At 44.7% G+C, this 16,079-nt stretch overlaps 1 protein-coding gene across 3 annotated transcripts in view; it reads right to left on the reverse strand.

Annotated features, from left to right (window-relative positions):
- HIVEP3 (HIVEP zinc finger 3) overlaps positions 1-16,079 on the reverse strand; it is a 315,453-nt gene that overhangs the window by 23,393 nt on the left and 275,981 nt on the right. For all 3 annotated transcript variants that reach the window (XM_087760919.1, XM_087760921.1, XM_087760920.1), the window contains one exon: positions 2,654-2,829. In XM_087760919.1, the coding sequence (XP_087617045.1) occupies positions 2,654-2,829 (176 nt within the window). The remainder of the gene's footprint in view (positions 1-2,653; positions 2,830-16,079) is intronic.

Here is a 16,079-nt window from a genome sequence, read left to right on the forward strand (position 1 = left end):
TAAATCTTTACAAACCAAATTTCCAAGACTGCTGTTTCCATCAGCTAAGCGAGCACACAAAAAATCTCATGGATTTGCTTTAAAATAATAAAAAAAAAATTCCCTGCAGTTCTGTAACCCGAAGGAACAGCTTCGCTTACAGTGACAGAAATGCACAAAAAGCAGACAAGCAGCATAATTAGCGAAAAGGGAAAAATATTTAAAGCTCTTTCTTTCTGTGAAAGTTTTCCCAGTTCTTGGAACACAGATATGGATTTTCTGGGGCGGGGGAGTGGGGAGAGGTACATTTTAACCAGATAAAGTTCCTCATTAAAAATAATAATAAAAAAAAAACATTTAACTGCTTCCAGCCTACTTGAGAGTTTAGAGCATTAGATCATGCTGGAGAGATCTACCACAGCCAAAATGAAGACAGCTCCACAGATATCCCCCTTGAGTTTACACTGAAGGCTAAAATTAACTTTGGAAAGCTGATTTCTAAAAGAGCTTCAACTCAGCTTATATTTTTGCAAGTGCAGTCCAGTAGCAAGAGCTTCAGCTTCTCCATTCTGCAATTAACTGTGGTTGCAAAACTGCACACCAGGCAGGAGGATCCTAATGAATCAGGACACAAACAAACTTATTCTAGACATCTGCAAAATAAGCTGTGAAACACCCAGTTCTGCAAACCTCCTGGACCTCTGGTTTGCACTCCATCACCAACAGCCATGATTCTGTAACTGGACTTTAACTGATGATTTTATCAGCACACAAGGCTGATCTTTTTCTCACTCCCCAGTAACTCTTCCAAAGGTCCTGGTGTCTCCGTCAACAAAGCAAACAGCTTTTACCCAAGTGCTGCAAAGTTATGTGGAGTATAACCATGCCCACAGGACGCAGCCAGGGCTCTGACTGTCACCCTCTTCCAGCAAAGAGCCATTTTCATGCAATTTCAAGTTACCATCATGCAACTATTTGTCCTGAAATCACTGATCCGGGGAAGTTCTGCCCCCTCATGCATCCATAGGCAAACAGATAGTTTTGCATTCAAATCCCAACACTGGGGGCTTTTTTGAAGGAAGCATTTCCATGCTACCTTCCTCATGCAAGTTTCCCGCAAAGCTAAAGAAGGGAAGTCCCCTGGAGGCAAGTGACTGTTTGCAATGTGCAATCGGCACAGTCAGTGCTGACAGTTTGTGTGCTTCAAGGGAGCGGAGATGAAGAGCAAAGCAGCTAGAGAGATGGTGAAAAGGATGGTTTGATCGCAGCATCCTGAATAAAAGCCTAATAGAAGCGTGGTGGAAAGCAAGGTGAAGTGACGGAAGAGGCTGAATGGATTCATCTCTCAAAGGAAAACCTCAGAACAAAGTAACAAAAGCAAGAGGGAAAGAGAAAGAAAATGAATCAGAAATAGCTCCGGGGTGGGAGGGAGAGAAAGAACCGTCGCTCAGATCTGCTGCATGGGTCTGACGAGAATTTGGCCTCAAATTCGGTATCACTTCCCCATGCTCCCATACGCCTAGTGATTACCAGCACGTTGTTACCCAGAAATCACCCACTGGCTTTACTAACAAAGCCATCAGCTCCAGACACTGCCCACCCTGAACCACCCGGTGTCTGGGTCACTTGTCTAGCATGGACGTGCCCTCCATCGGTACTTCTGGGTAAGCACATGCGCCGCAGTCCACGCAGCACCCAGTGCCTCTCCCCGCACCCATGCTGTGCCGCTTCCTTGGATAGCACTGGTTTTTTGGGGTTGATGCTCTTCTTGAGTAATTAACTCTTCCAGCTGTGTCATCTTCTGATATTTGCACTGATGGAGCTACGGTCAATGGACATTTTATATTTATGTCAAACTATAGTCAAGAAACTGAACTCAACATCTTTATTGCAAGTCTTGCTGCAACCAAAGATGGAGGGGAGATTTGTCAAACCCACAGTGCCAGACTCTTATGACAAGTTAAAGGGACCTGGACGCCTCTGGCACTTTTGAAAACTTTACCCACAGTCTCTTGGAAGAGAGGTTTTTTTGCATGTGGTTTTGCATGTTCCTGATAGAGTTCACCCATACACTCACTGAGGAAATGATGAAGGTCGCTTGCAAAGAATATCTGGTGGTAGTGAGGTTGTGGATCGTTAATGACTAGATGTCCCGGAATGGAGGTCTTTAGAGAAAAAGTCTATTGATATGATACAGAAAATGTCAAAGTTACATGCAACTGCAAAGGATGAAAATGTGCAGAGCAAACAGATCTTGAGAGCGCTAACATAAAAAGCCACCCAAAGACTGTCTCCAGGTGCTCGGTCAGGGATGTTTGCCTGTACCCGGGAGCTCCTGCTCTTACTCTGGGGTGCTTTTGTTTATAAATCCCTGCCAGTGAAGCTGTATTTTGGGATCATCCCCTTTAAGAAGCACAAATAGGATGGCACAGATGCTCTGCTGCAGGCTGGCACGTGCAGCCAGTGCTCTCCACCGCGACACGCATCAGCTTAACGCAGGACTGGTCCTCTTCTGAAAATTTCAGCCAATTTGAGAGTCCCTCATCCCCCTCCCTCCGACTCCTGGGGTTTTACAGACCCTGGGAAGGCTTTCCCTTCCCCTTCGCCAGCGTCCCCAAGAAGGCTTGTAAGTCAATATACTAAGCAGAGGAGCTAGGAGCTGACTGTCTCTTACCTTTGGTTTTAAAAGCAAAGTTACAGTACTTGCAGACATATGGCCTGACGTCTGTGTGCGTGCGAATGTGTTTCTTCAGCATGCTGGGTTTCTTGCAGCGAATTCCACACTCCTCACATACATACTTCCCTCTTCCACGGCCTCGCACATACACATACTCTTCGTTTGATTTGTACCTATGAGCAACAGGTGTCATGATAAAAAAAAAAAAAAAAAGAAGATTCCCACCTCAAAAGTAGTCACAACTTTCCTGGATTAATTCAGCATGTTATTGACACCACCGGTCTCATTTACCATTTGCTAGTTCTGGGTAATTAGGCTAAATTCAAAATATCTTCGAAAGCTTTTGCCCAGATGCCTACTTCCTCTTCTGGAATATGTTCTTATGTCCTACATCTGCTTCTCTGTACAGACAAATAGCCCCAAGTCCAAGATAAGTCACAGGGTCACCCAAATGTCCTGATATTCCCCATCCTCAAACACGAACTGAGGCACTCATAATAGTCTGAATAAGACATGTCACAGTCCAGTCTGGCTGCCTGAATCATCTCTCTCTCAGCCTATGCTGTCTTTTAAAATATGCACGGTCTGTTGCTGTACTATGCAAAGTACTGAGAAAATACATCCTAGCTAAACCTCTTGTGATGCAACCTTTCCCACCCATTGAGACAACAGTAAAAGCCATCTGAGAAGACTGTGATGCCACACTGCAAGTTGTGGTCCCTACACAGACTCCTGCTAGAATGAGACACCCAGAATGGACACAAAGAGAAGAAAACATCCATTTTTTAAATATATTGTGCTAACACTAAATGTAAACACCACAGACTCCAGGCTCTTTTACCTTTGGCACAATACCATGACTTAGGTTTACCCAAGAGAACGAGATTGGTCATCCTTCCTTCACATTGTATATTCATTTATTTTCTGTCCACGCATTAGTGCATAGGGAAGGCTACATGATGTGGGTTTAAAAAATATTTGTGAGACTGAGACAAATCATTTAGCCTCCTGCCGTTTAGCAAATGGAGTCTGTAATTTCCTGTACTTGCAGCACAAGAAGAATAAGGTAATACGAAATCGGTCCCCTCAGATTTTTAAGAGGCCAAATTTTTGAAGCGTGGTACTTCTTGCAACTCATTTTTCTATCCAGTATGAATTATGTCTGGTCTTCAGAAACCTCCAAACATCCACCTTTGAAACTGGGCCTTCTAAAGCATCTTAACAGGGGATCCAAAGACACACAACACCATCAGTCACCTTTTAGTATCTTCCCAATAAAGCCTATTCCAAACCAGAATGGTGACAAAACAGCAGCCAGACTGAAGAGAAACGGAATAGAAACAGCAGCACTAGGAACAGCTTGAGCACTTAAATAAGTGAAGGTATAGTAAATCCTAAAAACACTATGTAGCTATAATGCCAAAAAAAAAAAAAAAAAAAAAAAAAAAAAAAAAAGATCATTTAAAACTGAATAAGAAATACACAAAGATCATGAATTCAGCCCTGAACTGACAGGATGATAATGGCATGGTCTGCACAGGACGCATCCAAGAAAACACATCCCAGTTACCCACAAGTGTGGATTTAAAAGCACAGGTAAGTCACACTGCATGAACCCCTTGATCTCCCTCCCAGGCAGAACGCATGTGGCCTTGGCTCCATTTTGTTTCATTCACTTAGGAAATGTACAGGTAATTTCAGTTCCATGTGGGTGTTTAGGGGACCTATTACACATGAAATTCAGAATAATCTTCCTGGGTGCCACCTGGTAGATGTGAGTTCTGGACTAAATCCTTCCTCTCCTGCCAAGTCCTGGTTTCTCTGCCTCAAGGTCTTATCTGTAAGAAGCAGGCTGAGCCACTTCTTTGCTTCATAGGAGAGATGTGAGCAGATGCTTAAAAGACGATGAGCTGCTCATGCATTAAGGTGATGAGGTCACAGATCTCCTATACAGTTCAGACACAGACTAGAGAAGAGAGAGGAAAAATGGGTGTCTAGATAGCCCCAATCTAGCCTGAAATACCAGTAGCAGCACCAGCATAACCAGGTCTTGGTGTCCAACAGCTACATGTGGGGGGACAGCTTTTATTTCTTTCCTTCAGCATCAGCAGAAGTTCTCCAGACCGTAACCAGGGTCATCTGATAGCCCACATACTCTATTCTGTCTCCTGTAACTGAAGCCACAGCAATGCCATCTACCCTGTGCTTTTCCCCCTACCCAAAAATCTCAACACCAAAAACGCTTCATCACAAGGGTCTCATTATTTGGCCAGAGGGGACTGAGCTGGTGTCTGAAGAGCACACACTGACTGCCAGCCTCCACACCAGTCTGTCCAGCTATCTCTGTTTAACCGTACAGGTATCAGGGTACACGTAATTAATTGTTAGCGATGGCCAATGTCCCATGAAGATGGGACATAAGTCAGTGACTTAACACTAAAGCAGCAAAAGGAGCAAAAGGAACCCAGGAATCCTGATTTCTCTTCTGTTCAAATTTGTATTTGAGGCTTCCTTCTCGCCCTCCTTTTTTCTGTCATTATGCTGGTAATCACCTTGCCGTTTAAAAAAGGAAATTGCTCCTTTGTCAGCCTTGTACTCGCACTACCCTTAATTACACTCTCACATGGAAATCTCTAAGCAAGTTCTTTGTGACCAACAGTCCCTTCGTCAGCCTCATTAAAGCTATCAGGGCTGGCTTTTCCTGGGTAAAAAGGGACACGTGATTTAATCTGAAATTAGACATTGCAGTTTATCTGACGCTCTGTGAGACTGAGCCATCCTTCAACACAGATATTTTTCTACAGCTCCCTGAGAGTATGTGTAAAACACACAGGGAGAGGAGGGAAACAGAAAAATAAAGGTAACCTAAAGAAATACCAAACCAAACAAGAAGAAGAAAGCAAGGGAGGTGATACTGCCGTAACATAGAGAAGGCTGCTTGCAAATGCCATCTGTCTACATTGAAGGCTATAATATGTTTATGGAGCTAATTACTTCACTGTGATGCTGGCTTCTCTGTGGATCTAACACGCTCCTATGATTTGCATCAGAAAGACAAATCAATGACAGCTCACTTCACGTGAAGATTTACCCTGGACAAAGGATCTTCCTGCTCCATAACATTTGCTGTAACCAGATCCCTCTAATATCCACAGTTGGAGTTTGTGTCAGCAGATCTGGGCTTCTCTTCCAGAGCACTGTGGAATTCATAATCCTGTAGTTAGCAACTTACACCTCCTACAGTGTCACAGCTCCCATCTAATACTGAGATGATTTGAAACCCAGGAGGCTAACTGGCCATTATGAACTCGGAGACTAATTTAGGAAATAGTTCTTTCAAACAGACACACAAAAAGATAAAAATTCAGTTATTTGATACATTTTTGAAAGGTTATTTGCCCTGTTCTGCTAGCAAATGCACACCTGTAGAATTTTGTGTAACCACTACAAACACTTTTCAGAGCAAGAGGAACTGGCACAGCCATGGCAGCATCAGTGCTACTGTAGGCAGTACCGGATTCAGAGACTTGATGGCCCCAAAACAGGCCATCACTGTCGGGAGTCACAAGAAACCCAACAATGGGAAAACATGAACCTGGAGAAAACTTTGTCTCAGCTCTTTCCCTTAAACTTAGTTGAAATGTAAAACCATGAAGCATTTATTCCTTTGCAGGCTTTAGGAGGCTTAGTTCTTAATATTTGCTGTTACAAATATCTGACTATCCTTTTTAGCCACAGACACTTCTTTTTTTTTTTTTTTCTCAGCACTGCGAGACACATCCAAAATCTTCATGTGGCTGAAAACCACATGATAAAACCTTGGAGAGCAGGGGGGGAAGGAAGTTTGGTGGTTCACGGGAGGAAGGGAGAGCAGGTTTCTGGGGGACTCATTGCTTCACTATGAGACACAGTTGGGCTGAATCACCCCTTCTCTCCTGCCTTCTACAACCACCAGGAATTTACCTTGCCCTGCAGAGTCTTTGCCGATGTGACCTTGCTGGTCACAGCCTCAGCACAGCAGCTGCACTTGTATTATTTGCAAGTCACACGGAGGCAGCCTGATTTCATTAATTTCCAGAATTTGAAGCCCGGTAATGTATTTATTAATATATTTGAAGCTCGATAATGTAAAGACCACCCCTGGTTAGTTTTGCAGCAACTGAACAAGCATTTCCTGGACTGGTTTTGACATTTGTTAAACTCACTTGTTTGCTTTCTGGATTTCTGGTACGTAGTAACAGGAATCAGATATCTGATCCCTTTCCTGAGCCGCTGTATATAGTTCACAGTCAAGTGAACCGAGTAGCTCCAGTTGTTGCCTTCGGTGTAAGTCTTCTGGTTTTATTGATGGCACATTTTACTTGTCATCAGGCTGCCCACTCATCTGGCTTGGCTAAATCCTTCGGAAGTTCCTGACAGTCTGCCCTGGTATTAGCAAATCTAATTTATGTTTTATGCCACCTGCGATATTTGCCAGATCTCTGATAAATGCGTAACTATCATAATGTTACAATTACTAGTAAGTTCATTGCCTTTCTCACAGCTCCCTACTAGATGAGAGGGTCCCTACTAGACCACTTCTTCCATGGCGACACCTGCAATACCCACTCTGAAACGGCATATGCAGCAGAAGTCCTTAGCCTTCTCCATTGCATACCCTAGGGAAAAACAGGGTGGGAGACCCTACAAGACTGCAGCCTATGTTCGGGATCACCACACGCAGAGGTGTGTCCTTAAGGCCAGACAGTTACTATGAAATCTCCCTTAACTCAAGCCAAGCTACAGCAGAACAAACAGAAAGATTTCTTTACAAAATCCAGACCAGACAATGTCATTTCCAGGTTTCTAAAAGCATCTTAAAACCTTCTAGTATCCCAATTTACCAGACAGGGACATTGCACCAAGACAAACAATGAACTTCCGAAGAATGATAGAGCAAGACAGAGAAAGAGGTGGGTATGGATATGGGAGGACCTGGCACAGAAATCCCCTCTTCCGTGTCTGAAGGAATGGATCTTTTGCAAACAGCACTTGCCAATCTCCAGTGAAACTGCAGAAGACAAGAGTCTGAGCTGGATGAGACCCCACCACCCAGACTGGACATACTGGACATACGCAGAGAAGCCTGGCATGAAGGTGTTACTATGAACATCATCCTTCCCCTGAATTAGGCATCAGCAGCTCAAATAAGGTTTAACACTGGAAGAATTACACTATCCAAGACGACCACCTCACAGGCAGCAGACCTAGGGCTCCTTCTGCTTGGTAAAACACTGGGGCAGGGACTATCTTCTGCCACAGGTACAACACAGTGCCTGAAGCAATAGGACCCTCATTTTGAGTGGACTCCAATTCAGATAACAAATCATGATCGATCCAAAGGTAAGTAGCTGGCTTGGACTTGTGGGGAATCTCACAGAGGCTGAGGTGTCATAACTTCCCTTAATCAGCAACACATGCTGCTGGCATGGGAAGAGTGGCTGGGCAGCCACTGCTCCCATCCCCACATGCTGCAGCGTCTCCAGTGCACAGGGCTCTTTGCCGATGCAGAGGAGCTGGATGGATGTGCTCTATCAAGAGCCCTCTCTCTTATGGCTGATAGTGGACAGCAGATTAAAATGTTACAAACACAGCTCCCTCTCAGGACTGCTGCTGTGATCAGCTTCCTCGCACATTGCAGGTCCATGGCTGCTTGCAGTTGCAGGATGGAAGGGCAAAGCAGAGAGACACCACGACAAACTTGCCAACCACAGACACCTGGAGTCTGATTCAAAAACCTGCAGCTTTGGTTATGTCTCTTCCGCACAAGGAGCAACAAGAAACACATGGAAAAACAGCACATCTCATCCCTGAGTTTCTGTGGCAGTTCCAAGTTTGTTCATAGAATCACAAAATCGTTAAGGTTGGAAAAGACCTTTGAGATCATCATCAAGTCCAACCGTTAACCCAGCACTGCCAAGTCCACCACTAAACCATGGCCCTAAGCGCCACATCTCCCCGGCTTTTATATACCTCCAGGGGTGGGGACTCAGCCCCTGCCCTGGGCAGCCTGGGCCAGGGCCTGACAGCCCTTTGGGTGAAGAAATTTTTCCTAATATCCAACCTAAACCTCCCCTGGTGTAACCTGAGGCCATTTCCTCTCATCCCATTGCCTGTTACTGGGGAGAAGAGACCGACCCCCCCGGCTCCAGCCTCCTTTCAGGCAGTTGCAGAGAGCGATGAGGGCTCCCCTCAGCCTCCTCTTCTCCAGGCTGAGCACCCCCAGCTCCTCCAGCCGCTCCTCCCCAGCCTTGGGCTCCAGCCCCTGCCCCAGCCTCGCTGCCCTGCTCTGGCCATGCTCCAGCCCCTCCATGGCCTTCTTGGGGTGAGGGGCCCACCACTGAACACAGCATTCAAGGTGCGGCCTCACCAGTGCTGAGTACAGGGGGACGATCCCTGCCCTGGTCCTGCTGGCCACACTATTCCTGATACAAGCCAGGATGCCATTGGCCTCCTTGGCCGTGTGGCTCATATTCAGCTGGCTATTGACCAGCACCCCCAGGTCCTTTCCCGCCGGGCAGCTCCCAGCCGCTCCTCCCCACACCTGCAGCGGTGCCTGGGGTTGTTGTGACCCAAGTACAGGACCCAGCCCTGAGCCTTGTTGAATCTCACCCAGTTGGCCTCGGCCCATCGACCCAGGCTGTCCAGGTCCCTCTGCAGAGCCTCCCTGCCCTCCAGCAGATCAATGCTCCCTCCCAACTTGGTGTCACCTGCAAACTGACTGAGGGTGCCCTCGATCCCCAAGTCCAGATCATTGATAAAGACATTAAACAGAACTGGCCCCAACACTGAGCCCTGGGGAACACCACTTGTGACTGGCTGCCAACTGGAGTTAACTCCATTCACCACCACTCTTTGGGCCCAGACATCCAGCCAGTTTTTTATCCAGTAGCCAGGTTAAGTTCTAGTTGGGCTTTCGCCCTTCTCATTTTCTCCCTGCATAACCACATGACATCCTTGTAGTCCTCCTGAGTTGTCTGCCCATTCTTCCAAAGGTCATAAACTCTCCTTTTTTTCCTGAGTTCCAGTCAAAGCTCTCTGTTCAGCCAGGCCAGTCTTCGTCCCCACCAGCTTATCTTTTGCCACATGGGGACGGCCTGCTCCTGCACCTTTAAGATCTCCTTCTTGAGGAATGTCCAGCCTTCCTGGACTCCTTTGCCCTTCAGGGCTGCCTCCTAAGGGACTCTGTCAACCAGGCTCCTGAACAGGCCAAAGTCTGCCCTCCAAAAGTCCAAAGTAGCAGTTCTGCTGACCCCCCTCCTTACTTCTCCAAGAATCAAAAACTCTATCATTTCGTGATCGCATATGATTATAGCATATGATTATATATTCATATATATGGAGGAAAGAAGTAAAGTCTAAACAACCGTATGCTCCGTTGAGAAAAGGTGACACCTGACAACTTCTGTAATTTGTGTTTTTAATATAAAGTAAGATGTGGGCAATGTGATTGGTTTATGAAGAGCAAGGATTGGCAAGAGACATTACGGACTGGCAGGTAAAGCAATAGATGAGGAAGGAGGTGACAGGAGCAAAATGAGATGCCTTCAGATGCAGAACAGGGTAGCTGGACTGGCTAAGAGTCATGGCCATCTCCAGCTACTGCAAGGCTATAAAAGGAAACACAGCTGGTGCTCAGCTATGACTTTCCCATATTTTGGGATAAACTTCCTTTCCAACCCAGCAGACATGGGCTAAATTCACATTGTTACTGGATACTAGCACTAAAGGAGGAAAACTTAATGATTTACCCATGCTATCATACACATTAACTAAACAAATACAATTAAAAGTGTTGCTCAGATTTTCAGGGCCAGGTCCCAGATGTGATTCAGGTCTTTGCAGAGGAAGTACCCACTCGGTCAAGCAAACCAAAGCCAGGATTTACTGCTTTCCCTTCATGGACCACGTGCAGCTGGGACTAACAACTGCAGAAGCATCCCCTGGATCCTGAAAGTCACCCTAGTGAGATTATGAGCCCACCTTTGTGGAAAAAGGCATGGTGTAAATAAACATGGTTATGGGCTTCTCCTGTCCATCCTCCCCAGCCCTGTCACACTGAGAGAGGACATCATGGGGCTTGGGGGACCTGCTGAAAAGTGAAGGACTTGTCAGCAGGGCAGGAGCAAGGATACATTCCTCAATTTTTGCAAGTGCTCTGGACAATGCCTTGGCAGTGTGACAGCCCACCAGCATTGGCACCAAAGAGCAGGTCTTGCCATGCTTTCCCATTGAAACGGGACATTACATCTCTGCATAAAGTGAGCAGGATCACATTCTGTCATGGGTAGCTGTGGGGCAGTGTGTTAAAACTCGTCTGTATTTGGTTTTTATGTAGAGATGACAGTGAAGATCATCTCTAAAACCAAGCCCTTTGTGAAGATGTCATGCCAAGCCCAGAAGAGGAACTTCTCTTCCAAGCCCAGAGCTGCTTTCCAGGCCCTAGGCTCTGTAAAACTTCTCATGACCAAGCAATGAATATTGGTAGAAATACATAGGTCAATAACTCATTTTTGTAGATCTAATTTTACTACATAAAGTAGGAACCTCTTCACAAACACACTTCTGTGATCTCCTCTGTGTTACCAGTTCTGCACTTCCTGACATTTCATATTTATGTCCCATCCACGTACAGAGCAGTACACCAATTATTTGTCACTTATCAGGAAATAACTTTATGAAATAGTTGGAAAGCGTTGAAGAAGAGTGCATTATTAGCAGATGGAAACCCCATTTGCCTGTGTCAGAAGAAGTACCAGTCAAGGACATCCTGTTACTCTTTTTAAAATCCACCAGCATTGACTAATCTTGCTTAAAGAACTGAACATGTAAAGTTACATGAGCACCAAATATTCTTACTTCTATATCAAGTCACATCAAAAGCAGATCATACTTTTTGAAAGAAACCCTTTAAAGCATTTTGCACAGGAACGTCTTTAGCCTCACCAAAGTGCAGCACCTCAAAGGGGAAGATGTTGCTTATGATCACCCAGTCTGTTTAGGTAAAAAGAGGTAATGATCAAAGAACCATCAGGTTTCTTGCATGTAAACCCATTCTGTGCTGTGTGCCATGAGATGAGCCATTGAGTGGAGGACAGGCACACCATTCATACAGTCACTAGCACACGTAAAGCACAGGACAGCATGTCTGCTTGCATGGAAGCCAGTGCTCCTTGGCAGTGCACAGTCCCACAAAGCAAAACGTCCCCTTGGCTTGCCAGCAAGCCTGATCATGACTGCAAAATGCACATCAATTCAGCAAGAAACTCTAAAGACAATGTCAGGAATAAATGCATCCTGCTAATTTCCTCTCTGCGGGAATCTAAGCATAGATGGAGAAGGAGGAGGAGGAGAAGGAGGAGGAGGAGGAATTTTATGGCACTGCAAAAAAAAAGATCACACAGGACAGCTCAGGCCTAAGTTACCCTTTCTGCTTTTTATAAAATCCCTGGTGGGTCCTCACAGCTCAGATTTTACCTAAGGCAATTTTCCACATTTCTTTGAATGGGAAACAATAAAGTGGGTGTACCCCCACAGCGTGCTCCTTGTGATCACAGCTCTGTCAACACGACCTCGGTGGCACTGGGGCTGCATAGGACATGCCAGCTGCTTCAGAAGTGATGCTAGCACCATGGGTGGTCAAGGCACTGTCCAAAAGCAGATCAGTGATTCTCCAGCCTGCCTACAAAAAATGAACACTGGCAGAGCCCATATATCACTGAAAAAGGCCACAGGAGTTGCTTCCTATAGCACTGCCTTGTGACAAGACAGCCAGACCACTAGGATGTGGGGAGGTTGGTGCAGAAACACCAAGTCAAAGGAAATCTCTCTTGATGTGATCGCATCTGGGACACTGTGTCCAGGTTTTTGCATTTCAAAATTCAAATGGTGCCAGCAAACCAGAAAAAATGGGAAGGAAACAACATCTCTGGTGAAGGGGATGGATGCAAAGATGAATTTGGCAAGAAAACATACAAAAAGTGAATAATTTGAACATTGTACTGACCCATAGACAGTAAAAGGTCTAGGGACAGGCTAATGATCTGGAAGAATTTACGTAATGGTCAGGACGGAGAGACATTTATTACTGACAGTTATCCTAAGAACTACAGAGTGAAACCAAGAAGTGGAAAATTTGAGCTAAATATGAAAAAAGATGGGCAATGTCTTCAAGTAGGTTTACCCTGCACAAAGCCGTGGCATGGATTTAAGCAGTATAACACTTCCTGCATGTTCAGCCTTTAAAGCACCTTTCATCGGACACAGCTTCTTGCTGTAAATTCACTGGAAGAGCTGACAAAAATGTTGACACCTCTGTAACACACACAGAGAGGCAGACAAACAGCCAGAGTGAAAGCAATACAGAAAATATGCATAAACAACCCAAATCCACACAAGAAGCTTTTACTAGCATAAAAACACAGGCCAGAGAATGACTTTTAATGGCATTTCTCCATCAGCAAACGCAAATCCTTTTGCCAGTAGAGCCTATTTTGACTGAAGAAGTGTTGTTGGCTACAGGGACAAGATCTGCGACTGCATGAGCTGGTCTGCACCAGGAGGACTGCTCCAGCAGCAGCTGTATCTGACCCCTGATCCTGAAGCTGGCCCTCGAGCAGTGTGGTATCTCCAAGACAGACCATGAGACTTCCTTCAATTAAATTAATCCAATACAGAGCAAGCACAATACCAGCAAAAGTTGTATATGGATGTAAAACTGCAAAAACAGTGCAGTTTTATATTAATTCTCTGAATGCCATGCTTGAGCGAAAGCTTGATTCAATTTCAGTTTGTGGCATCAGACCTCTTCTAGTCTGTTAGAAGTAAAATTACAGTTATACTCATTATGGCTCTATCTGCTGTTATACACCTTCATCCTCTCTACGCTTTAATCATTTAATTGTCATTGCAAACTGCTATAAAAACACATCTATTTCAGAAAAAAAATCAATGTAAATAGTACTACGCTGCTTTATAAAAGCTGAAAACCTGGGTTTGATCACTAAAATGCAATTAGAGATGAAACCAGATTGAAAAAATGGAAGTACATTCACTGCAAGGTGAAAGTATTTCAGTGGAACGTGCGTGCATCGTCCCTGCCAGGTGGTCAGCGTTAGCCACCTAAGCATGAAGAAATGTGGAATTATATTGATTGTGTGCACAGGCTAATTAGTTTCTTCTGGGCTTCTCTTCCATTAAATCCAATTGCAAGAGCAGAGAGGTAATGCAAAAACTTCCACACTATCTCACTTCTTGTTTAATGACTGGGCCATGTGTCCCTGTCTTCAGAAGATGCCACACAAGCAGTTATTGCAGAGCACATGCAATCTAAACACCTCATCCCACCACCACAGTGGCATAAAAAGGAAAGAAAAAAGAAAGTGAGTAGCTGCTGCAGTGTTTTGTAATGACAGGGGCATGATGGCAGCATCACAAAACATCACGTCTGCCTTCCACCCCTACGTGCCCATTTCCAAAGATTTCCCTATATGTTATTAGAATAAATTAATGCTGCATGGCTGCTAACGCAAGGCTGGGCTTTTTTTCCCAGCACCAGTCAGACAGGTTAGGTCATGATACAAAAGTCCACACGGGTAAGCAAACACACTGTTCCCAGGGCACTGCTCCAACACCACCTTTTCCTTTTGAAGATCAAATACAAATAGAATAAAACACCAGATTAGAAAAAACAACCGCCACAAACTCATACAGCTGATTCATAAAATATTCATAGAGAAAGTCTAGCATGGAAATCCCCATAGATGACCTGTCTCAATCCCATTTCTTCCTCCTCTGCCCCCATCAGAATTGATTAAACAATTTCCGGAGAATCTGACATTAATGACTCTGTCTGACTCTAAGTGCCTCTCATCTGACACAGATACTTCTTGTTCTCAAAACAGCTCTTTCTGCAACTATTTTTATAAGTGCTATGAATGACTCTGGGTGCCATCACTGTTTTAATTATTGGCTGCCTTCTTGTCCTTCTGTTGCTTGTCATGTCAAGGAAGAAGGACTGTGTTTAATGGCCTTACTCCAGTGCTTTATTTCTCAGTACTAACTGCACTCCCTGCAGTACTTGTAATTTTGGAGGCATGTTAAGGTCTGTAACACTTGTTAGTCCTAAACAGATCATCAAATCCTTGAAGAAACTGTTTTGGATTGAGGTCAGTTACAACTCAAGAACTATTTCAGACTGTACTGAGGATGTTGAACAGAAATATGCAATGTAAGAAGCCAGTGCTTACATTAACACATTCTGTCCACTACTCTTGTTGCACGGTCGTTAGCTCCAGGATCTATCCCCCCTCTCTGTTTTGAAGCTGCTACCAACATACTCTAGAGTTAATCTTAACAGAGTTGCAAACATTCAAAGCAATTATCATTATGAGGATTTGGCTTCTGAGATGCATTAACATAAATGCATTTTGTTGGTGCATTTCTGTGCGCCTGTATAAAGAACCACCTGTTTTTGACAAAAGCACACTTTTCGGGTACACACGACACCTTGCTGTTCAGGTGGGATGCCATCACATTATATCTACCTCCACATTTATTTCAAGAAGCTCTTTTTCTACACCATCTACTGAAAGGTTGATGTTATTAATTAGCATTTTTTACATTTGCTTTTTCATTTGAGAAGCAGAATTTTCAGTAGCCCAGCAGAAATCCAGTCCTTTTTCAAAGTCAAGGCCATTCCTTACAGTAATCTTGATTTGAGCCAGTTATTACTTACATGGGTAAATACCACCAATACTTCAGTCTCTAATCAGCCCATTTATTAACTGCTGAAATGCACACACTACAGAATGAAGTAGATCTGTGATGGAACGGTCAGTGAGGTCTCTCGATAGCCATATTCTGGCAAAAAAATATGCTTTCTGGAGTGACACTTCCCTGTGACTCAAAGTTTATTCCATTTGTGGATGAATTTTCTCTGGGTTTCAACTCCCTCCTGGCTCAACTGGGATATACAGAGGATGCTCAGCACCTCTGGGCCTGATGCACGGGCTGGTCCAGAAGATTTAATTTCTGAGGATTTCTTCCTAAAGCCGCCTGTCTCCTGGACACGGTTGTCTCCTCCTCGACCTCTCTGTGTGGTGCCTGTCCATTCTGAGGGGTTCACAGTGCTCTGCTTGCTCCACTTTTGACCCAGGTTTAGTTTTTGCCAGATGCCATGGCATTAAGATGCAGCACAGGGGAGTGCTGTTATCAGACTGGCCGTGGCTACCTAACACGAGTCAAGGTGAAAAAAGCTTAATATTCCTGCCATGGGTCAAGGTGAGTAAGCATTGACTCTAGCGACTACGTTACAGAAATGCATTTTCTCTTCTGTCACCACATCTGATACAAGCCTTCTTGTTCTCCAGCCTATTAGAAATGA

This window comes from Nipponia nippon, unplaced genomic scaffold (assembly GCF_047370975.1).
Source record: "Nipponia nippon isolate SJK-2023a ecotype South Korea unplaced genomic scaffold, ASM4737097v1 scaffold_23, whole genome shotgun sequence".
In the NCBI taxonomy this organism is placed as follows: Eukaryota; Metazoa; Chordata; class Aves; order Pelecaniformes; family Threskiornithidae; genus Nipponia; species Nipponia nippon.